This window comes from Ictalurus punctatus, chromosome 17, assembly GCF_001660625.3.
Source record: "Ictalurus punctatus breed USDA103 chromosome 17, Coco_2.0, whole genome shotgun sequence".
Lineage (NCBI taxonomy): Eukaryota > Metazoa > Chordata > Actinopteri > Siluriformes > Ictaluridae > Ictalurus > Ictalurus punctatus.
Window position 1 is genome coordinate 17,486,212 of NC_030432.2, and position 24,426 is coordinate 17,510,637.

The 24,426-nt window shown below is 34.8% G+C and overlaps 2 protein-coding genes across 10 annotated transcripts; one reads left to right on the top strand and one right to left on the bottom strand.

Moving 5' to 3' along the window:
• Positions 1-105: 105 nt before the first annotated feature.
• Positions 106-12,036, bottom strand: LOC128628628 (sialoadhesin). Of its 6 annotated transcripts, none has more exons than XM_053687198.1 (9): positions 11,889-12,036; positions 11,020-11,078; positions 10,543-10,917; positions 9,016-9,327; positions 8,060-8,159; positions 7,702-7,740; positions 1,768-1,833; positions 802-844; positions 106-512 (listed from the first exon to the last, which is right to left on the bottom strand). In XM_053687198.1, exons 2-7 carry the CDS (start codon positions 11,063-11,065, stop codon positions 1,812-1,814), a joined length of 894 nt encoding a protein of 297 aa, XP_053543173.1. In that variant the 5' UTR covers positions 11,066-11,078; positions 11,889-12,036; the 3' UTR covers positions 106-512; positions 802-844; positions 1,768-1,811. The 6 variants fall into 6 exon arrangements, with proteins under 6 accessions (XP_053543173.1, XP_053543175.1, XP_053543174.1 ...); XM_053687200.1 differs by having other exon boundaries at positions 802-882; XM_053687199.1 differs by having other exon boundaries at positions 802-1,499.
• A 3,038-nt stretch (positions 12,037-15,074) lies between these two features.
• LOC108277879 (sialoadhesin) lies at positions 15,075-23,388 on the top strand. Of its 4 annotated transcripts, none has more exons than XM_017490901.3 (10): positions 15,075-15,149; positions 15,322-15,401; positions 16,378-16,740; positions 17,995-18,285; positions 20,292-20,543; positions 21,104-21,385; positions 21,747-21,828; positions 22,516-22,590; positions 22,766-22,826; positions 23,046-23,388. In XM_017490901.3, the coding sequence occupies exons 2-10, from the start codon at positions 15,353-15,355 to the stop codon at positions 23,118-23,120; spliced, it is 1,530 nt and encodes a 509-aa protein (XP_017346390.2). In that variant the 5' UTR covers positions 15,075-15,149; positions 15,322-15,352; the 3' UTR covers positions 23,121-23,388. The 4 variants fall into 4 exon arrangements, with proteins under 4 accessions (XP_017346390.2, XP_017346385.2, XP_053543171.1 ...); XM_017490896.3 differs by having other exon boundaries at positions 22,766-22,822; XM_053687196.1 differs by having other exon boundaries at positions 22,519-22,590; positions 22,766-22,822.
• Positions 23,389-24,426: the final 1,038 nt, after the last annotated feature.

Consider the following 24,426-nt stretch of genomic DNA (forward strand, 5'->3'; position numbering starts at 1 on the left):
ACTTATTTATCTTGACACCATAAATATATCTGACCATTGTCTTGTTATACAAACTGGACAAAATCAGTAGTTATTAAAAATCAAAAACAAAAAGCTCACAGTCAATACGTTAATACTTTTTATTTAACACTTTAATGGTCACAGCCAAAAAAAAAAGAAAGAAAACACAGTGGTATTTCTATTATTAATACAATTACTAGTCAACTGTATTTGCATGTAATTGCATAAATACATCCATACATCCATACCAACTGACCAAATTTCCATATAAGCATTTATCTTTTTTTTATTTATTTTTTATTCAAAGCAAGCCATTATTTAACATAATGAAATCACATGAATTTGTAAATTCATTATCCTCATGTAAAAAATATGGCAGGTCCAATGATAAAGATATTTCTATTTACATTTATGAAATCAGTTGACGCGTAGATGGGCTTCTTAATGGGGTATGTGTGTTTATTCCCATAAACATTGAGGTCACCCAAGTTGGTGTAATCTACACCATAGCCCTGAAAAAAGAAATCAGCATGAAGACTTCACAATCTGCAGAGTACCAAAGATTTATCCAAGGCAGCCTAAATTTGTATGCCAAAGTATTATTGAACACAATATCCAGAATGTGCTATTATAATAACTACTTTAATATCAATGTTTATTTAATAAATCTTGCCTCTTATTAAATTAGTTTCAGGACAAAACATGACATAAAGCAAGCTATAAAATTAACACCATAATAAAAGGTTAGTGATCATTTAAACTGGTAAATATGAATGGAAATATGTGATGAGAATTACTTACAACTGAATGTCTGCTACCAGATTTGTTGTAGCCTTTTTTTCCGCTAACATTTAGTGAAAAGGGATTGTGATTTTTTTTTCCCTTAGACAAAAACATGCATTGTTATTTTTTGCTACAAAATGTACTATTATTTCATTAATTGAACGTTATCAGAATTCATGCATTAATTAATTATCATAAGTAATGAGTATGGAGTTACTTCCAGTCAAAATCAAATTTAATACAGCAGCATGTGCCTACAGATGACTTAACATGTAAAAACAAGAAACCTGCTGTATATATGACAAGGAAGCACTGTACATAGCATGTTACACACATAAAAAGTAAGGGCACAAAGCAGTACAGATTGATGAGACTATAGAATTAAGTGGAAATGGCAGGGATAAGTAGTTTAAATAGGTGCTTTACGTTTTGCCACAGTGGGTGGGACAAAGGATGAAAGGTGGTAGTTAACGTGTATTGAATATCATATGATGAGCCATGCTGTTATATGAAAACATTCCACTCTAAGGTGGTGTGATGAGGCCCAATGCAAAATGGAGCGCTGTTAGCACCACAGAGTGAATTATTGCATAATTAGTATATTATCTCTAGATTCATTGTGGTTAATGTCCAGTTTTTCTTGTACATGCCTAATTTGTTTAATGTAGTTTTCTTTTTGTAGGGCAGGTCTTGAATATTTCAGAACGTCCAAAATGCTGTACACCAGAAAACATGAATTCTGTGGTTTCAATAACCAAATCACAAAATGCACAGTTAATCTACACAATTCTTATTCTCTTGTAGGAACTCACGTCATCCGAATGCATTAAATTAATTGATACTTTTATTGACTTCTGCATTACAGGTTGAAGGGCGTATGATTGATGATTGGAGGAAGCACCATCTTGACTATAAAGAAGCACCTTTTTGTCTCAGCAGAGCAAAGAAAAGAGACATGATGCTGATGAAGAATGTAACACTGACCTCTCTTGTTGCTTTCACATTTTGCCATCCATAGAGAAGTAAAATTAAGAGCTCCCCAAGAGATCCCTATAATTTGCAAATATTGCAAAAATAAATCAATAAAAATGCTGATCCACAATGCTGACAAAAACATTTATATTGTACAGTTCATGACAGATGACTCACACTACTTACTACAGAAATTTATCCATATCTAAGTGTATAATGCTGGTATGTAAGAGCTTCCCTTAATTGTTGAAAATATTACTCTTAGAATGAACTATAGCAAAGACAAATACGAATGCATAGTTATATAAGGGCTAAAATGTCATCAAAACATTTCCTTTTTATTTTATTTTTATTTACTAGCTGTTTTCTAGTGGCCATTAAAAGTTACCACATGCTCTGTACAAGTGTAAAGAATGAATCAATTTTACCTCAACTGTTACTTTGTTATTGTGTAAAGCATGTAAAATTGTGCTCGTAAAAAATATTTAATTGGATTTTATTCATATAAACTTTGAAAAACAGATACAGCTACAAAAGCTTTTAGCACGCAAACTTATACAACATCTACATAGTGCGTAGATGTGAACATGACAGGAAATTAAAAAGCATGTGGGTATTTTCAACAGCAGCATACCGAAAAGGAGAAAACCACAATAGAGAGAAATAGTTGGTATATATTGTAACCGTAGTTTTGACAGGTATAGATCAAAGGTCAAAAAGATACACATTCTAACTCTCTATATCTAGATCAAAGGTCATGATCATAAAAATATTAATAGTTATGTTAAATCTGGATCACACCCATTCGTGACCATACATGGTGCGGCCATATGTTTTACACCCCACACACGTTGCACACATGTTCTTTCTAACACTCTGTGGTAGGTCATAAAAATATGAATAGTTATGTTAAATCTGGATCACATCCATTCGTTACCATACATGGTACGGCAATATGTTTTCCAACCCACACAAGTTGCACACTCATGTTCTTTCTTTTCACATAGAATATGAAACTCTCTGTGGTAGGTCATAAAAATATATATAGTTATGTTAAATCTGGATCACATCCATTCGTGACCATACCTGGTACGGCCATGTATTTTACGCCCCACACACGTTGCACACATGGTCCTTCTTTTCACGTAGAATATGAAACTCTCTGTGGTAGGTCATAAAAATATATATAGTTATGTTAAATCTGGTTCACATCCATTCGTGACAGAAATGTTGCTAGTTATGTTAAATCGGGGTCCCATCCATTCCTGACACAAATGTTACTATACATGGTACGGCCATGTGTATTACACATCCAAACAAAAATATGACGCACACAAACGCACTTTATTTTCACATTATTGAAAAAGGAATTTAAGTGTTATGTACTAAATTACCATAATTATGAGCACAAGTTGTTAAGTTGACAATCATTTTTAAAATTATGTTTCTCCATTTAGATTGTCTGCAGTACAATGCAGTCTTTTAAACCAGGAAAAATGACTGCCTTTAAGTTTTATAACAATAGTAAGTAAAATCCAGCGTGATTTACATTACAAATCTCATACGTAACATCTCTGCAGGATTTATAGACATTAAAACACTGAATGAAATGAGCAATATAGACAAAAAATAAACACTCTGTGTCTACTACTTTTATCTCTCATAGAGCTATCCACAGTCCAAAGGCTGTGGAGCTAGAAGGCTACGTGTGCGAATGACAAAAGATTTTTAAAAATAAAATAAAAAATGTACCAATACATGAAATTAGATTACACAATGTAGTTGAGGTTTACATGAATAAGTAGAAATGTAATCATGCTTATCTTTCCTATAGCACAAATGAAAAGCCCTCTCTAGATGGACAGATTTGTCAAATGAAACTTTTTCCTTCTTTTCCACTGCTACGGTAAACTAAAGAGTAGATATTCAAATTACACTGCTAAATATGACTAGCATTAGCTACGTGTACTAGTGCAAAATAGTCCATCAAATGTATTAGCAGGTGTAGCCTATACACGAGTCCACTATTGGTCATATCACAATTGAGAACATGCCCCCAAATTCATTGCTTTAGTAGAATTTAATGGTAAGTCAAATGATATTCAAATTGTAATGTCCTTAGTATTTGTTCAGTCTACAGGTCCTCTAACACTCTGTTAAATGAATAAATGTAAATGTACTACAACGTAAATTTTGTTTTAAATCAATTAACGCAGAAATTACACACATTATTAAGTTGATGTAATTATCAACATTATTATGTCAACACCACTCATCAAAATAATGTGTACAACTTTAAATATTTAAGTAATTCAATAAATTAGAATTTTTATCTTGCAACCACACATTAAATTTAGATTGTGGGGGTTTGTTTTGTATAGCTCCGCTGTTAGAAAATACATGATGGTTGAATGTGAACATAAATGAGCAGAATGTAAGCTTGTGAAATAAATTAAACTTTATTGATTGCACTTTTTGAGAAAATGGCATGACTTTGAATAAAAATTTACTGAAATAAATACTCTAAAACATTGATATACCCGAAGAAATGTAAAAAAGAAAAAAATAATTTAAAAAAACTTTTTACATACCTTCTAAATAGGTCCCTTTAGGAGGTAAACGTTTTAAAGACGGTGTTTTATAAGAAACGCGCGTATTACATGCCTTCTAAACCTAACCCTTTAGGATGTAAAATGTTTAAAGTGCTGCTTAAAAGAATCGAGAGTTTTGTTTAAACTAGAAGACACATTTTCCGGGGAATGTCTTGTAGGCCTATACACAGTGTCCTACACATCTGAAGTGTGTGTGTATGTGGGTGTGGGGGGTATGCGTGCGTGTGTGTGGGTGTGTTAGAGAGAGAGAGAGAGAGTCGAGTGTTTCCTGGGGTTTGATGATCAGACTGCTTACAGTGTGTTTATGTTAATGAATTAAGGGACGAGTCGTGTGTTTCAGGGTTTAATGATCCCCACCAATGTGTACATTTGTGGTTTAAGTGAATCTTTGTTTCTGAAATTACTTCTGTGGTAATTATCAGTTTGTGTAACTAATCTATCAGAAAATACTAGACCTGGTGACTGAATGTGGTAGATGTATTAGAATTTTGGACATGTTATGCATGTGTAGCTCCCTATGTGTATGATCTATGTGTAATCCTTCTGTCAAGAAATGAACAGACTGAGGTTTGTGAAATAATTGAACTATTTATTGGCTACGTTGTTGAGAAAAACACTGTGATGTGTAAAACATTTCTACAGTCCTTCAAGGCTGTATGATGTCGTTGTTCTCTTTTACTGAAAGAAAGGTCAAAACCATCGGTGTTATTCGTTGTGAAGACTGAAGTGACAATATGTCTGAAGAAAATGAAAATATGTATTACATATCCTACCTTCTAACCAGGTTATTTTAAGGGTGAAAAAACCTTTTTTAAAGACGGTGTTTTAAAAGAGTCGTGCATTTTGTTTAAACTATAAACAAGATTTCAGAAAATGGTACGCCAACGAGGATACTTACACAGAACTATCGCTAAATACATAAGCTTTTGTCTATGCTTTGACATCCCATGTCCCAGCATTACATTTATGACCTCTGATGACCATGTGGGTGTGCGGGGGTGGGTGTGAGAGAGAGAGAGAGACACAGGTGTTCTTTCGGGGGTTTTGCTGACCAGAATTCTTACAAATGTGTTTGTTAACGAATTAAAGGGAGTCGTGTGTCAAAGTGTTAAAATAATGGTTAAGACGTCGTTGTTAAAACACAGAAGAAACTGCAACTATCTGCTACAATGTCTGCTCCGAGAAATCCTAATACCCTTAGGAGATTGCTGTGTATTCACCAACAAGAGGACCTGTTGAAATGAGAGAGGACCTGACTTTTGCTCCAAAAATTTTTTTTTTTAAAAACCAAGATGTTAGTTTGACAATTTATTAATGAAGGTAATGTAAATACGTTGTTGCTTAACCCTGAGCAGGGCGTCAACAACTCCAAAGATCGTGTCTTAAGTCCGAGGGTTTAGTTAGGAGGTAGAAAAACATTTAAAGACGGTGTTTTAAAAGAGTCGTGCATTTGTTTAAACTATAAACAAGATTTCAGAAAATGGTTCGCCAACGAGGATACTTACACAGAACTATCGCTAAATACATAAGCTTTTGTCTATGCTTTGACATCCCATGTCCCAGCAGTACGTTTATGACCTCTGATGACCATGTGGGTGTGCGGGGGTGGGTGTGAGAGAGAGAGAGAGACACAGCTGTTCTTTTGGGGTTTTGCTGACCAGAATTCTTACAAATGTGTTTGTTAACGAATTAAAGGGAGTCGTGTGTCAAAGTGTTAAAATAATGGTTAAGACGTCATAGTTAAAACACAGAAGAAACTCTGCAACTATCTGCTACAATGTCTGCTCCGAGAAGTCCTAATACCCTTAGGAGATTGCTGTGTATTCACCAACAAGAGGACCTGTTGAAATGAGAGAGGACCTGACTTTTGCTCCAAAATTTTTTTTTTTAAAAACCAAGATGTTAGTTTGACAATTTATTAATGAAGGTAATGTAAATACGTTGTTGCTTAACCCTGAGCAGGGCGTCAACAACTCCAAAGATCGTGTCTTAAGTCCGAGGGTTTAGTTAGGAGGTAGAAAAACATTTAAAGATTATGTTTTAAAAGAAACAAGTGTTTCATCCTTAATGGTAAAAAAGAAAAATGGTTATACTCCAATATGAAATAAAACGGTGGAGACACACTGAGTACATTTCTGTTCCACAGTCTATAAGGATCCCCAAACTTCATGTAGTGTGGAAAAATATATACAGATCTAAATAAACAATAAAGTTCCATTGAACAGTAAATCTACATTTTCTCCTCCTTTAACTTGTTCAATACTCGTAATACAGATTAAATACGTGTGGGACAGATGCTGTAAACTATGGATCTGATCCAATGTTATTTGGGAACAAAGATCAATCTGAATTTTCTCAACATAAATGTTGTGTGTGTAGTTTGTTATCAGATTGTCTAGACGTACATCACACATCTGATAAACGAGATTTCCTCTCCCGTGCTGTAATGATGGCTGGACACTAGGACTTAATGGCATATACTGTAGAAAGGTCATAGAGAACATAGAGAAATCTCATTGGGAATTAAGTCACCTTTCACGTTGCCTTTTATTATGATCACAACCAGACAGTTATATTGTTTCTGAGTTTAATAATAAGATTAATGTTTAGACTTGTTTAGACACAAACTATTTCTCTCTCACAATCTTTCCCATCATCAATCTAAATTAGACTGTAGGTTTCTGTATGTCACAACTTGCTTACCTCTCAGTAATGTAATACACTTGGGTTAGTTTAAGAGAGAATAGAGTTTTCTGCATGGACATGTCCCATTATATATTCCTTTTGGAGATGGATGCAAATACAATGGTTATCAAATCTTATTCTAATATTTTGACATACTGGATTTTTGATTTCCATGAGCTGTAAGCTGTAATCATCAAGATTAATGATTACATCAATCATCAAGATTAATGATTACATTACAAGATTAATCATCAAGATTAAAACAAGAAAAGGCTTGAAATATTTCACTTTATGTGTTTATAATCTAGAATATATGAAAAGTTCCACTTTTTGAATTAAATTACGGGAAAATTTTACTTTTCTACTATATTCAAATTTTTTGAGATGCACATGTAATTGTACAGTATCCCAATCCAGGTGTTGCCTAGTCAGTTAACATTACTCACTGCTAATCTCGTTTATTGAAAATCTCTCTGTTACTGAAAATTAATGTTTGCTTTGTTCACCAGAGCCAGTATATCAGTGCTAGAGTAGCAATGAAATCACAATCAATAAAAACTATTAACAGCTTAATTATGTGCTTAGCCAAGCCACCGAATTATAAAATAAATAACACAATGGCCTAATAGTAATAGTAATAATTACTTACACATTTGGATTTCTAGATTGCAGCTCTTGGATCTGTCTCCTGATAGTGATATAAAAGAAAAAGAAATAAGTCCACAAAGCTGTACAGATTGTGTGTGTGTGTGTGTGTGTGTGTGTGTGTGTGTGTGTGTGTGTGTGTGTGTGTGTGTGTGTGTGTGTGTGTGTGTGTGACTGGTGTCCCATGCAGGGTGTATTCCAGCCTCACACCCAGTGTTCCAAAGATCGGCTCAGGATCCACCTTATCTCTGACCAGGATAAATCAATTACTGAAGATGAATGAATGCATGCCAATATTACCTTAAGATACATGAATTGCATAAATACAAGTAATGCAACATTAATACTTCATTCAGACTCACTTGTATCTCTTGGTCACGAAGAAACATGCCGTTCCAAATACAACGATGGTCCCGAGCACAGCAGCCACAGGAATAATGATGTGAACGATATTTTGTTTACCTGAAAAAAAAGAGTTAATTTAAGAGTTAATTTTCTTAAAAAAGAGTTATTTAAAGGCACAGAACTGTGACTTTATAGAAATTTCTCCTTTGTTGTGCACTTAAACACTTTGCATTTTACTTAAGTGTATAGTTCATTAGGCGATAAAGGAAATATTTGCATTAAATTATTTGCTTCAAATAATTTGCCTTTAATTCTATGATCATTTGCTAATGTGTATGTATATTCATGTATTCTATTTCATATTATGTATTGTCGACTGCATTTGTATGCGTTTTGAATTAAAGATTTCCCTTCAGAGGGCCAAGCAGAGTTTGGACGTTGCCTTGCATCATGCTCGTCACTAAGCAACTGCATGCAATGTAAGATGAAGTACAGGTCTGGGGTTGGACGGGAAGCGTTAAATGTGTTAATCGGTTTAACACGTTCTTTTTTCCATAATTAATCACACTAAATAAGTGTAAAGAATGAGTCAAGTGTAAAGAATGAGTCAATTTTATATCAGCTGTCACTGTATATTGTGTAAAGCATGTAAAATTATATATATATATATATATATATATATATATATATATATATATATATATATATATAACACATGCACATATATATATATATATATATATATATATATATATATATATATATATATATATATATATATATATATATATATATATGTGTGTGTGTGTATATACATATGTATATGTATATATGTATGTATAATGTTTAATTTAACATTTAGGAAAACCCCTGTCATTTGTAATTATTCTTATACTATTCTTCAATCAGCCCAGAGGAGCCAACTGTAAGAAAATCATGATTTATGAAGGACACACAACCTAACTGGTCTTACGTTTTATGAATATCTTCTTAGTGACTGCAGATTTCTTGTTGCCGTGGAAAGTGACAGTGCAGGTGATATCAGTGTGATCGTCTTCCTCTTTGGCAGTGAAGATCAGGAGGGACTCCACCTCCCAAACTCCATAGCCATTATCCTTATAGGACAAACGGGGTTTAGGCTCTTGACGACTCCATTCAATAGTTGGGTGGTGTGTGGGACAGGTGTGTCTGACATAACACTTAAAGATGGCAATTGCTCCGTCCGTGAAAGATTCATCATGTTCCACTTCTGGTTGGTCAGGTTCAGCTGTCAGCAAAGTTAGTACTATTAAATAAAATTATATCAATGACTTCAAAATTCAATTAATATGATATTAAGGATAGAGTAGGCTGATTATCTATTGTAATCTAATCAAAGAAAAGTTGTTTCATTAAACTGTTTACATTAGGACTTACAGTGCCCTCCACTAATATTGGTACCCTTGGTAAATATGAGTAAAGAAGGCTGTGAAAATTTGTCTTTATTGTTTAACATTTGATCTTTTGTTTAAAAAAAAAAAAAAGTTCACAAAAATACTCTGTTCTCATGGATATCAAACAATTGCAAACACAACACAATATATATAGAATTCATATGAGAAAAATATATTTGAAGTATATTCCCATTGATATTTTACATTGTTTTTGTATACCTGGGTGACTATTAACAGGTAGTTCTTCAACCATGACTTCCTGTTTCACAAGGGTAAAAATATGAGGTAATACAGGCCAAATACACTTAGTCATTCATAACAATGGGTAAGACCAAGGAATATAGCTGCGATGCGTACTAAAAGGTTGTTGAGCTTCACAAAATGGGAAGTGGCTGTAAGAAAATAGCACAAGTATTGAAAATGCCCGTTTCCACCATTAGGGTAATAATTAAGAAGTTAATTCAGTCAACTGAAGCCAGTGAACTGAAATGTTATGATTCAACCTGGAAGAGGACATGTGTCTATATTGTCTATTATATACTGTCTATTATATTTTAACAAAAGATCAAAAGTTTAAACTATAAAAACAATTTTTCATATTTACCAAAGGTGTCAATATTAGTGGAGGGCACTGTACTTGCTCATAAAGGAAAATATTACACATGTAATTTTATCAAAGCGTATTTTTCAACAGGTTATTGAATTATAACTGCTTATGATGCTACAACATTGAACTTTATTGGAGTGAACAAACCTGGGTTGAATAAGAGATAACGTCTCTCTAAATATAAACAGTCAAACATGTTGTGGAGTTTCTTACATTTTATTATAGTTTACCCACTAGCAGTTAATAAATAAGGAAAAATATAAAGTGTTCCATCAAATCCCTAATAAAGTGCTTTATTCAAATTATTATTATTTTTGCCCATTCAGATTATAATGAAACTGTAAATTAATGTTTTATTAAAGGCAAGTGGAAGATGAACTCTTTACTCTAAGCTTATAAATAAATGGTACATAGACATTAAGAAAAATTGTAAAAGTGTAAATTTCGAAACCAAACTCACACTTCATAGTGATGGTCACACACTTCTCCACAAAAGAGAACTTTTGGTCTGCTGGGAGTTCAGCTCTGAAACAGAATGGGCCGTCGTCGTGGTCTTTCACATCATCGATCTCCAAGGAGCAGTTTTTCTCACTCAATCGGCCAACTAGCTTTGTGCGACCCTTGAAGTTGTCTCCAATCAAATAGTGATCTTCATCATAAATGCGATCATTTCTGTCTGTCTGTTTGCACCAGATTCCCTTTATCCGAGAGTCAGAAAATCGAGTGCCAGGGTAATTAAACTTACAAGGCAACACGACACAAGATGAGACCAGCGCCTCCACTGGAGAGACAACTTCTGACTTCCACACGTCCGAAAAAACAGAGGCAAAGATCGCTGTAGAAAATACATAGAGGGTTTTTTTATTACTCACAATATTCAGTAATATCCAGAAATAAATGGAAATATCAGGTAACCCAAGTAAATGTTATTCTGTACCTTGAAGACAAATCCAGCAGAACAGTATTTTTGACTGTGGATCCATGCTGCAACTTAAACTGTTACAAAATCAATACATAACTGATGTCAGTAATAATTTAAAAATAACATAATAAATACTTTACTACATAATATAAATAACTTATACAGTATATGTAGTGACTACACAACACAACCTTTGCTAGTAATTACTTATGTACAAAATGATAAAATATGAAAAGCAAATAAATCTGACACTGGAGTAGTTAAATTTGTTACATATAAAGATATACACACATGCAGAATATATGTGGTTTAAACAAATTGCAACATAGCTTCACATACATTAAAAATAAAAGAATAAATACTTTACTACAAAAAGTAGTAGCACTAGTTCTGTTCACTTAAGAAAGGGCCACATCCTGTAGTCAGTGATCAAGTGAGATAAACGTTTTCTAACGTTTTCTAAAGTGGGATAAACGTTTTCTTACTGAATCAAGAAGCATTTAGAGCTTTTTGAGTTTTATTTTTATAGAGATCCATTTCTAACAATATTAATCTCATTAAGCAAATTATTAGTATTCCTTAGGAGAAAGACAGGGCTGTGTACACATAGCCTATGTTTTGGTTATTTTATGCTCCGTTTATTCAGGCTTCAGAAAGTATTCCATGAGAAACTGTCTTGCAGTAGAAAGTGTAAAGGACTGCACTTTCACATTAAACACTCCTAGAATGACTGTAAGCATGCACAAACCAAAGCAGATAGGGCCTTCTTCAAATATGATGATAGTTAATCTCATAAAAATGCATTGCGTAAGGAATAACCCATGACAGACCACTTAAAATCGCTTAACCTGTGTTATATCAGTCATAAATAGTCCTTCACTTACCAGTCTCTCTTTATTTCTCTCTCTTGTGTGAAAACATGAGGGGAAAAACACTATTATGTAACTGAGAGACCAGGATTGTGGAAACTCCTCTTTCCGGGAAATTTACTAAACCTTACAAACAGGGGCGTCGTCCGAGCCTTTTACAGACCCTGTGTGTTTTCCGACAATGATTTTATCAGGACAATATGGAGCCCTATGGAGCCCCCTGGTGTCAAGTAAGAAAAAAAATACAGCCATGTGTAATCCATACCCTCAATTTTGTAATCCATGCCCTCAGATTTGTAATCTGCGTTAAAATTGGGTATATATTGGACATTCGCTGTACATTCGAGTGTCTCTCTTCTATTTCTCAAGAAATAAACACACAAAAAGGACATAATGTGTATTGTCTTAATAATGTGTGTTGAGTGGACATAGAACCAATACAGCTGAATATATTTTTAAATTTTTTATCCAAAGCACTTCTCATTCACCCATTCACACACACACACCCACACCAACGGTAGCAGAGCTGCCATGCAAGGCACTAACTTGCCATCAGGAGTAATTTGGGGTTCAGTGTCTTGCCCAACGACACTTCGGCATGTGGAGTCATGCGGGCTGGGAATCGAACCGTCAACCCTATGATTAACAATGGAGACAGTAAGGGGCCATCTGAAAAGTGCATGACCTGGGTAATTGTATAAGATTCTACTAAGTTTATAGTCGTCTACTTCATGGGATATCTAACTTATTGCAATGTTATACAGTATGGATAAAGAATTTGTTTTTTTTATAGCATATATATTATTAATGATATACCTTTTATTACACATATAAACTTATTGTGCCATATAAAAATCTTATACAGTTGCCAGGGTCATGCACTTTTTTGACGGTCCCTTACTGACTCCATTACTATAAGGCGCTGATGACCTGCGCTTCCCAAAGATTGGCTTTAACGGGAGAAAATTTTAAAATATATTCAGTTGTATTGGTTTTATGTCCTCTCAATACACACTATTAAGACAATACACATTATGTCCTTTTTGTGTGTTTATTTCTTGAGAAATAGAAGAGAGAAGCTCGAATGTACAGCAAATGTCCAATATAAACCCAATTTTAACGCGGTGCGCGCGGTTTACAAATCTGAGGGTACAGATTACAAAACTGAGGGCACGGTTTACAAATCTGAGGGCACTGATTACAAATCTGAGGGCACTTATTACAAAATTGAGGGCACGGATTACAAAACTGAGGGCACTTATTACAAAACTGAGGGCACGGATTACAAAACTGAGGGCACTTATTACAAAACTGAGGGCACGGATTACAAAATTGAGGGCACGGATTACAAAACTGAGGGCACTTATTACAGAACTGAGGGCACAGATTACAAAACTGAGGGCACTTATGACAAAACTGAGGGCACGGATTACAAAACTGAGGGCACTTATGACAAAACTGATTGCACGGATTACAAAACTGAGGGCACTTATTACAGAACTGAGGGCACAGATTACAAAACTGAGGGCACGGATTACAAAACTGAGGGCACTTATTACAAAACTGAGGGCACAGATTACAAAACTGAGGGCACGGATTACAAAACTGAGGGCACTTATTACAAAACTGAGGGCACGGATTGCAAAAGTGAGGGCACGGATTACAAAATTGAGGGCATGTATTACAAAACTGAGGGCGCTTATTACAGAACTGGGGGCACAGATTACAAAACTGAGGGCACGGATTACAAAACCGAGGGCACTTATTACAAAACTGAGGGCACGGATTACAAAAGTGAGGGCACGGATTACAAAACCGAGTGCACGGATTACAAAACCGAGGGCACTTATTACAAAACCGAGGGTACGGATTACAAAACCGAGGGTACAGATTACACACGGCTGTTTTTTCTTTTCTTACCTGACACTAGGGGGGCTCTGTAGGGGCTCTGTAGCTATGTTCAATTAATCAATGTTTTACTTATTTATTTGTTTGTTTATTTAAAGGGTTTTTTTTCCTTCTAAATTAATGAAGCTCACGTCATTGTATCTCAAAGTCTATTGCGATTTTCCACTCGGTAAGTAGAAAAGCTAATTAATAGAGATGGAGACAATCCTTAAATTTACATGGCAAAAACTGTTGAATCAGGCCAAGAAGCTGCGTTTAGAACCTTTAAAAATGCAAGGTAGCAATTTCTTAGGACAGTAAATAATAGAAGACGTTATAAAAAATATAACTTGTTTCATGATAACATGTAATAACTATGTAGGTAATGAGCTATAGACTTATTATAGCTCATTACCTACATAATTATTACATGGAGATTATGTAGAAAAATTTTAAACTTTGTGAAACCTGCTAACAGTAAATAATGAAAAAAAAACTCATGTATAAGGAAACTATTTTACTTCACTCTTATTTCAGGCAGGAGGATCACTCGGAATGTGCTAGGGGTCTACGGCTGGTAAAGTTGAGAACCACTGGAATAGGCTATTGTATTTTCATGGTAAAAGAAACTATTTGTGTGGGCATAATGCATGATGGCCTTGAAGGCGTAAACCACAAATACGTTGCTGCTCTGGTGCAGCTCAGTTCACTGAAAATGCAGTCTCTCCATTTGTCAGGCCTTTTTCCAGTATCTCTTGCACTCACACACTTATAAACAGGAATCTTTAATTAGGCACAGATGTACGATCAGTCATTACCATGCAGTCCTCTCAACTCTACCCTCCATTCACAAGCCAGCACTTGACCATGTCCCATGACAGTGACCATTTAATAAATGGCTACAAATGTTATGTCTTTTTTAAGACCACTGACAGCATTGCATATAGCAAAGTGGTGTGAAAATGCAACACATTTAATGTTTCTGAAGTGACATAGTTTACTGGGTGAGAAAGCAACAACTTTACCTGCAACTTAAGATAAAACAGGGCCAGACATTTTAGAAACATGTCATCATCTGCATTTTCAAGGCAAAAGTCTGTGTGTTCTATAGTCATTTCACTTGTGACAGCAGCCTCACACCTTTCCTCAGTATGAAGCATAGATTCCTGAGTGCTCCCCTGGCTTTCACTTGTTCCCTGAACTATACTTTCAATATAGCAAAGTGGTGTGAAAATGCAACACATTTAACAGAACTGACATCTTTTTATTGGGTCAGAAAAGTAGGAAGTGGTGGTGACTAAAACCGAGACTATGAAAAAAAGGAACTAATGATGCGTACTCAAAGACAGTTAACTTTTGATCCAGGACAGTGCCATTTGCTGTGGAGAGGTAAGTAACCAGTTTTGCATTTCAAAAACTATTTTTGAAACATGCATTTCTACTCTATTTATATAAATAAAATGTATGTATACTCTCTTCTATATACTTGAAACACATTACAGATGAAGTGCTGTTTATCTAAAATGCTAAATAATAATAAATTATAGAATAATCTTTTCAGGTTTTCATCTTTTCATAACTAAGAGAAGAAGATGCCATTTAGTTGCTGGTTATTCTGCATCTATGTTCTCTGGCTCAAAGGTGGGTAGAGCAAACTCTATATGTATTTTTTGGGGAAACTAGAATATCACATATATATAAGAATATTTTTATGTTAATTTATTGCATGAACTTGGTGGCACATCTGAAACATTAATATATATATATATATGTTTATATATAATTTATATATATATATATATATATATATATATATATATATATATATATATATATATGTGTGTGTGTGTGTGTGTGTGTGTGTGTGTGTGTGAGTGTGTGTGTGTGTGTATATATATATATATATATATATATATATATATATATATATATATATATATATATATATATATTATAGGCATTTAAATCAGTGCATTTAATAATCAGTAAGTTTTTCTATTTGCTTATGCATTTACAGTTACAAAAATGTAATTTTAGGAAATAAGAATAAGAAATAAGAAAGAGTAGGAAAACAAGAAATATTTATTTTGTTTAATTTGTACATTCATATTAATCTATCCAGGAAAATGAGAAGGTTTTAAATTTACTTTATTAATAATATTAACTTATAATTTCATGCTGTTGCTTTCCCCAAAACTTTACAGGCTTACAAATATTTTAATAATTTTATAACAAAAGCCGTGGGGTGCTATTGTTGTGCCTGCCCAAGCATATTTTTTTTCCTCTCTGTGTTGTGTATTTTCATTGCCGTAATTGAAGGCACCTCTGCTAGGGTGGGACGACCAGTGCGAAAGATCTGCAGTGATATTTTAAAACTAATTTTGGTCCAAAAACCTGCTTGTGATGCATCCTATCAAGACCATTTTTGCACCTATGCAAAGCCATACTTTTATATTCCAAAATATTTCAGAAGAGAGTTATGGTGATAAAAAAAAACATGAGGCCAAAGTCACCTGATGATTACTCTCTGTCTTTGTCACAGTCTGGGTCTAAAAACAATTTAACCACACATAGTAACACTGGAAAACTGACCTTTACTCATATTTTGCCACTGCAGTGTCTCCAGCTCGGAGCGAGTCATGGAATATAGAGGTTCCTCAATCTGTGGTCGGCCTCGAGGGCTCATGTATGGTGATTCCCTGCCTGTTTAGGTACCCTGGTGTAGACAGGAAGGCTTCACACTTTACTGGAATCTGGTACACGGATTCCTATGAGAAAGTCTACTATCCAGTAACGTCCAAAATCAGCAGTGCCTTTCAGCAGCGTACGAGCCTCTGGGGTGACTTAAGCCACCGAAACTGCTCTCTGAAAATCAACCCTTTGCGTCGTAGTGATGTCGGCCCATTCATGTTCCGGATTGAGATTGAAGATTTCAACAAGTACACATTTGTTCACAATAAAGTGTCTATTACAATAAAAGGTGAGTGTTGTTTGTTAACAATTTTACTTAGTTCCAGTCTGTTAATTATACAAGTTTTAACACATAAAGAAGTTGGCTTATTAAGATTTATATGCAGGAGGGCAATACATGGGGAAATCAGGAATAATTCTATGGGCCCTGAGGAGACAGGGTGCACAAACAGACCTTAGAAAACATTTACAAAATTATACAGGGTGTCCCAAAAGTCTCCATATTTAGGGGACTATATTTGCCACCACCACGTCAGTTGTGCCTTCGTCAGTGGATGTTTGTGGACGTCTACCTCTCGGTTGGTCCGCAACACTTCCAGTCTTTTTGAATTTGTTAATAAGTTTGGCAACAGTGTCATGTGTGATGTGCTCACCATGTTTACTGTTAAAAGTCCATCGCAACCTTGTGACAGCTTATTATACATTATTATACAGAGATGTAGGCACATTTTTTAACCTGCCACAGGACCCAAAATTCTATTGGCTCCCTTGTGCAATTAATTACATTTTGCATTATAAATTATTTATTTAATTGGTCAGCATCAAGTAAAATCAGTTATTAGCTCTCATCTTTGCTCATGTAGACTTACTGCATTTATGAGTGAGTAAACCTACCTTGAACATCAAACAACAATAAGTTAAAATAACTTTAATATGTGCATTCAAACTAACGTGTGAAATATTAATATATTACCACAAAAAAAATCTACATTTATTCATCATAATGTATGTATGATTGTGTCTTTGGGACACTTGGAACAAATGGGACACTTTGCATTAATGATTTATTTAATTTTTAAGCAGACATTTGCAGAAGTTGTGGCATAAGTTTCATTTCAATTGGTTCAGTTTTCATTTCAAATGGTACTGTATATATAAATGTCCTGCCTATGGCAGTGATATAACTGTGGCTGCAGGCACAGTAAAAGACTAATTTAACCATACAAATGATTCATGCAGCGTGATTAGAAATTTATACGGTTTTAACGATACGGGTATGGCATGTGTGTTCATATGTTCTGTAGTTATAATACTTTGTATTTACGTAAAAAATGATGTTCCTTCAAATGAGTTACTAGAGGAGTTAGTATAGATAGAAAATCATGAAATCACAATTTTCTGTCAAACCATAGTCCAATGCACTGAATATTTTTTTTCCAAGTGCTCCAAATATCTATATATGGGATTCTGATCATTTTTTCATGGTATTTGTTTCATTTTTGTTTCTTTGTTTGTTTGTTTTGTTTTGTTTTTACTTCAACAGCAGATTCTGGATTTCCTACACTATCCATCCCAGAGGGAATGAGTGCAGGGAAAAAGGTGACCACCACCTGTTCAGTGCTTCACTCTTGTCCCTCTGACCCACCCAACCTTACCTGGAGCCACAAAGGAGCACTTAGCAGCCAATCACTCCAGCAGTCCAATGGCCAGTGGAAGATTACATCTTCTCTGAGCTTTACACCCTCCAAAATAGACCACAAGAAAACTCTCAGATGCACAGCTGTATTTACAGGAGACAAGAAATTTGACAGCATGAAAACACTTGAAGTAAAATGTAAGTGATTTTTTTTTTCTAGAACATACATTTTACACATAAAGTTAAAGTTATTTTCATAAAGCATGTTGGCAGATGAGAGAACATCTGCATAAGTGATAAATGCACTTATGGGCTTTCATCTGGAGAGAAATACATTCTTGTCATTTCACCAGCTTAGATGCTTATCATTTGGTAGTAAGTCATAGGAGAACTAATCTCCAACATATTGTTCGGTTACAAGTCAGAACATAATTCTACCACTTAGTTCTTTATAGATCTCCCTTGACTTGAATTAATGACTGGAATTTAGGGATTTCTTAAGAATGGGTTCAGTTTTGGCAGGTTGTTTCGAGTAGTGTCTATCTGACCATATACAAGCATATTCAAGCTCAAAACTTATATCTTAATCTTACAGACAGAAATCAATGGCATATAAGAGCAACACAACTTTGGTGCAACTAGCAATATTACAAGTTGTATGAACATGCAGGAAGAAACGCTAGAGCCCTGTAATGCTTCATGAAACCACTAGTGAGTCTATGGGTTATTTAGTGGGTTATTTATGGACAATGCGTTAATTTCGATATTTTGCCATGAAACAGGAAGTTGTTATAACTCAAACATACAATGTCCAATCTGCTCCAAACTTCACAGGTTTGATAAACGCCCCAGCCTGAAGACATCTAGATGCCAATATTTGGTTATAGTCATAGCGCCACCTATTGGCAAGAGGAAAAGTAGAGGAAGAAATGGAGAAGATCCAATAGGGCAGAGAAAAGCAATATGATCTAAAGTACTTTTATTTAGAGCTTATTTTAGAGCTTAAAATCATGTTCAATGTTTGGATTTGTTTGAATAAAATAAAAAAATTTGTTGCTCATGTGAGTCACACTTGGCAAGAGAGAACCAGAACTATAATCCTGCAGCTGTCTATATTGTGTTATCTCAAAAGCAGGGCTCCGGACAAAAAAAAAAAATCTATTAAGGAGACATTGGCTCCTATGAGAAAACAAACAGGCACCAAATATTTTTTTTAAGTTCCACATAAGAATTACATTTTTTAACCACTTACTTTCAGTCATCCTGTCATGTGTCTACGTCTGGCCTGCTTTTACAGCATCAGCATTTTCATCCATGTTCCCTTAAAGTGGGAAGTGAATGTCTTTTTCAACTTGAGAACTATATACGGTCACAAAGAATTGTTCTTTACACAGAATCTGAGCCAGTGTCACTGACCATAATTATGTCAGCATCTCTTGGCCATTGAGTGTAGTTTGGCCTCCTCTTTTTTTGCAGAAAGCCAGCGTTTGACACATGGTTCAGCATCAAACTGTTCCTCTGTGCTGATCCTGATCAAGTCAAGGACAAGCAATATCTCAACTAGATGCATTCTGCTAAAAGCACATGATGTGTCGTTGTCATACGTCTTACACACGTCCTGTGAATTTTTCTTTAGTAATATCTGAGAGGTAAATTTGGTGAAAGGCAGCTCTTTGCATGCAATCATATAGGCGGTGTTGAATTTTATTTTAGCTTCTTCCATTTGGTCTCGTCATGTAGCCTAGTTCACATGCACGAGACAATGCTTTTTTTAGTAGAGCACCCTGCTGTTACATAGTCACGAGCTTTTCTTATGCTTTTGACTATTGCCCAGTTTTCTCACAGTCTCTTTTCTGAAATGGTTCGTTCTGGTATTGAAATCCGTTTTTCCCGCTATTTCCCTGCCTATTTTGCACGAAAGTCACTAAATATTTTCTGTGAGCAATGATCATAGCTGAGCCATGCAAACTCTTGAATCCAAGAAGTCTTAAAATGGCTTTCTGCACTTTTACTTGGGCATTCATTGATCGACATGGAAAGGTGATCCTCTGGGTCTCCATCGTTTTCTAACTGGATTACCTGTTGGTAATACAAATTCTGGAATTATTTCCAAGTACTTTGTTAAATGTGCTTTGTAAAGATGAAACATCTGCTTGTAACTGAATCTCCTCAAAAACACAATAACAGGTGTGTGTTTGTGATAGATGCTCCAGAAAATGTTGCAGTGATTTCAGAGGTTTCGGTGGTCGAGGGCAGTGCCTTGAACATGACCTGCTCCAGTGACAGTAATCCTGCTCCCCACACATACCACTGGTTTACTGAGGCTGGGACCTTGCTGTCAGAAGGACACACTTTCACACTGAAGAATGTGTCCAGACACATAGGAACCATCTACTGCACAGCCATTAACACAGAGGGACAAGCCAACTCCAGTCCAACACAACTCATCGTATTGTGTAAGTAAACTTACAGAGGGAATGCATGCTGATTTATATAAACACACTTAATCATTCCATACAGGATTTTAAGGAATTTATGTGATTGTTGCGGCCAAAAATGCTTGATTTTTCTGTTTACAAAATTTGCGATGAGATTTGTTGAGTTTTTGGGGGGAGATTTTTTCTGAAAAGTACTGCTTTTGCTGAATTGGCTAAATTGCAATTACACTAAATTGTTTTGCGTGGTAAATGAGACCTTTTAGCTGTACTCATGTTCGACGCATATGAATCGAAGGGGCTTTGACTGAATGCGCATTGTGATGACATCATATGACACGTTTTGGCCCAAAACTGTGGAAAATCTGTGCTAATTTTGAGAAATAGCAAGCTCCTATGAATATTGCGGCGTTTCTTTGATCGCAAAATTGCAATATCCTGGAGGGACTACTTAATAGGCATTGTATTTTAACCAATGGACTAACTGTATGTACTATTACGGTGGATAATCCTGTATATAGTTCATCTTGTACCTTACAAGTGATCTAAATGTAGATATTTTTGCCACTGTTTCCCCTCAGATCCTCCTGAGATTAAAGTTGGCTCCTCATGTACTTTGGACATCTCAGGAGTAACATGTCTGTGTGTAGTAGACTCCTATCCTGCCAGTGAAATCAAGTTGTGGGGTGCAGATCCATCATCAGAGCTGCACAGAACTCAAGAAGAGAAACACGGCACTCTGACTATGGTGACCCTACAGGAGGCGCTAGGTTTCTTTGACACTGTGCACTGCCAAGCCACTAACACTCAGGGGAACTACACCATGGCATTACAAGTACCACACAGCCATGAGACACACAACAGTGAGAAACATAATATATAACACAGTTTTCAACAACATGAATGTACAGTGTATGATATTTAACTCTGATGTTCAGGTTAAAATGACCCATTTTACTTCAAGTAGCTGGCATTGTGGGTAATGTAGAAAAGCAATGCCATGTAGTAAACCACCGTGATATTCTTTAAAAATATGATTGATATATTGGCCAGTTTAAATTCAATTTTAAAATTATACCACTATAAAATATAATATACAGAAATGGAAGACCTGGCTCAGTTGGATTTCTAATAACTGAACATGAGGGTTAAAATAAAATTTCAAGCATTAACCTTTACAAGCATATAACCTGATACTGTTATTTTGATGTCATGTCTTATCAGGCAAGCTCCTGTACATTTCAGTTGCTGTCGTTGCATTTGTTGTGACAGTCATAGGCCTCTCAGTGTGGATAATAAAATGCTGGTAAGAACATATGATCGTTTTCAAGTAACTGTATTCAAACATATTGTGTAAATATCAATATACAGTGGGGGAAATAAGTATTGGACGCGTCAACATTTTTTTCAGTAAATATATTTCCAATGAGGCTATTCACGCAATTTTCACCAGACATCAGTATTAATTCAAGAAATCCACACATAAAAAGAAATCCAAACATTAAAGTCCATAAATGAGAGCTCTTTGCTTTTACCCATCATGAGATGTTTCTTGTGTGACACCTTGATAACGAAAAGCCTTTTTATAGACCATCAATTTACTAACCCAGCTGATATTAATTTGCACAGATAGGAGGTATAATTACTTACAGATTTCAGATTTTACAGGTTCCTTGCCTTACCTTGCCTTGGACACCTGTTTTTATTTATTGTGTTCAATATTTTTTCTCCTGTGTCATTCCACTTTATTACACATAACTTTATTTATGGACTTTAATGTTGTGAATTCTTTATATATCCGGATTTCTTGAGTTAATACTGATTTCTGGTGAAAATCCATGTGAATAGTCTCATTAGAAATATATTTACTGAAAAAATTGTTGATACGTCCAATACTTATTTCCCCCAACATATATGTGTGTGTGTATGTGTGTGTGTGTGTGTGTGTGTGTGTGTGTGTGTGCATATATGCACACACTTTTTTTTTTCAAAGCAGGAGGACTGAACCTCTCACAACACCACAGCCAAAGACGGAAATGAAAGTGACCAGCGACTCTGTACCAGAAAGGTATTTGTGTTCCTGTTTTTACACAGTAGATATGCCTGTATACATGTCAATCTGAATCATACTTAGTGATGTACACTAAAATAGCTGTACTGTAGTAGTATAAACAGAAGTATTTTACTGAACATATCAACTTCATATGAATGTAGTTTAGTCATAAAAGTCATTCAATTTGCAGGAAATGCAAAGATGTGAGCCCAAGCTATGATGGAAGTCAGCAAGTGTATGGCAACCTGTCAGTAGGTTCACTGCATCTTTTCCCTTTCTTGCAGTCTTACCTCCATAAATTATTTAAAATAAATAAGTATATAAAACATAAATCAATTTTTGACATTTTTGATGGTGAATAAGCATAAAGCTTAGCATAAACCATATCAAATAATACTATATTCACATAGAACAAATGTATACAATGTAATGTACATAATATAATCCTAACCTTTACTCAACCCTTTCAGTTTAAAGAGTCATATGAAGAGGAGTACCCCTACGAATCTGCTAATGAATATGAAGCAACATATGCTAATGTGTGAATGCCAGAGAAACTTGTTCGAAGGTGTGATATTTTAAATTCCATAAGAGTAAAATATATTCATCTAACCTGTCAAAAAATATTGTGAAATTTTATTATAATAACAATACATTTACAATGCAGTATAGTATACTACAGCAATCATAGAGTATTTTTTCAAAGACTGCAAATCTTAAAAATACAACAGAAAACAATCATTGTCACTGTAGTCTGAGATTAAATACTGCATATATTTATTTTGCTTTGTATTAAAGTATTAATGTACATTATTATATTTCAAGGGGATTATTCTGTGTTTGCATGAAATTTATCCATACTGTCACATTAATCTGATGGTTAATTGCACTTAAATGCACTTAAATGGTTAAATGTACTTAATGACCAAAATAGGATTATTAAGAAAACATTGCACAATTCTAAAACATATATACTTATTTAAACAGAAATAATTCTGTTCAAATAATGACTATCTGAATTATAGTGAAACAAGAAACTTTTATTAAATTTGCTTTACATTAAAAAAAATAATAATAAAATCTGTTTAGACAACAGATATTTTTCATCTTCAGCATGCTCATTTTATATTAAAAATCTTCACTTGAGACATTTGTTTAAATACTTTTCAGGGTTTTTTCTATGAACTGGTCGACATACAACATAAAAGCATTAAATACAACTCTTTCCGAATGCCTTGTTTATCCAGCGATATGACCTCTTTCTTCAGTCAAAACCATTACACAGAGGGCGTTTGCAGAGAGAAAAGTAATTTCACACAGAACAACACAAAGCATTTTCCATTTTTCATCTTATGTGAGTTTCTGTTGCAGAGTAATATGTTGCAAAATACTGGTCTGTACCTAAATGTTTTTTTAGAACATGACATTTTGCAACGCAGAGAGAGGAAATCAAAAGCAGAACCTGAGATATGCAAAAAGAAAGCTTGTTTGATATATAGAAATAATATTACATTTGAATGTAATATAAATAGTGCAAGATAAATACGCTTTAACTTTCATTTCCTGATAAGGACTCTGCCCTCTGTGGTCTGAACTAGCTGTAGCATTTAGACATTTATAGCATTTGGTAGACACCCTTATCCAGAGTGACTTACATTTATCCTACTTATACAACTGAGCAGTTGAGGGTTAAGGGCCTTGCTCAAGGGCCCAACAGTGGCAGCTTGGCAGTGCTTGGATTTGAACTCACAGTGGTCCAACATCCTAACCACTAAGCTACTACTTAGAAGACCTTATCTGGAACAGCACCCCCTACCTCAACAATTTCCTTGAAGTTTATGTTCCTACATG

Excerpts from the sequence above, each read along its gene's own strand:
- LOC128628628 (XM_017490894.2), bottom strand. The coding sequence starts at position 11,065 with ATGGATCCACAGTCAAAAATACTGTTCTGCTGGATTTGTCTTCAAG. Across the intron at positions 9,328-10,542 it reads TGTGACCATCACTATGAAGT|TACTAACTTTGCTGACAGCT; the intron begins GTGAGTTTGGTT and ends TTTATTTAATAG. Across the intron at positions 7,741-8,059 it reads TTCGTGACCAAGAGATACAA|GAGACAGATCCAAGAGCTGC; the intron begins GTGAGTCTGAAT and ends TATCACTATCAG.
- LOC108277879 (XM_017490896.3), top strand. The coding sequence starts at position 15,353 with ATGCCATTTAGTTGCTGGTTATTCTGCATCTATGTTCTCTGGCTCAAA. Across the intron at positions 16,741-17,994 it reads AGTGTCTATTACAATAAAAG|CAGATTCTGGATTTCCTACA; the intron begins GTGAGTGTTGTT and ends TTACTTCAACAG. Across the intron at positions 21,386-21,746 it reads CAGCCATGAGACACACAACA|GCAAGCTCCTGTACATTTCA; the intron begins GTGAGAAACATA and ends ATGTCTTATCAG.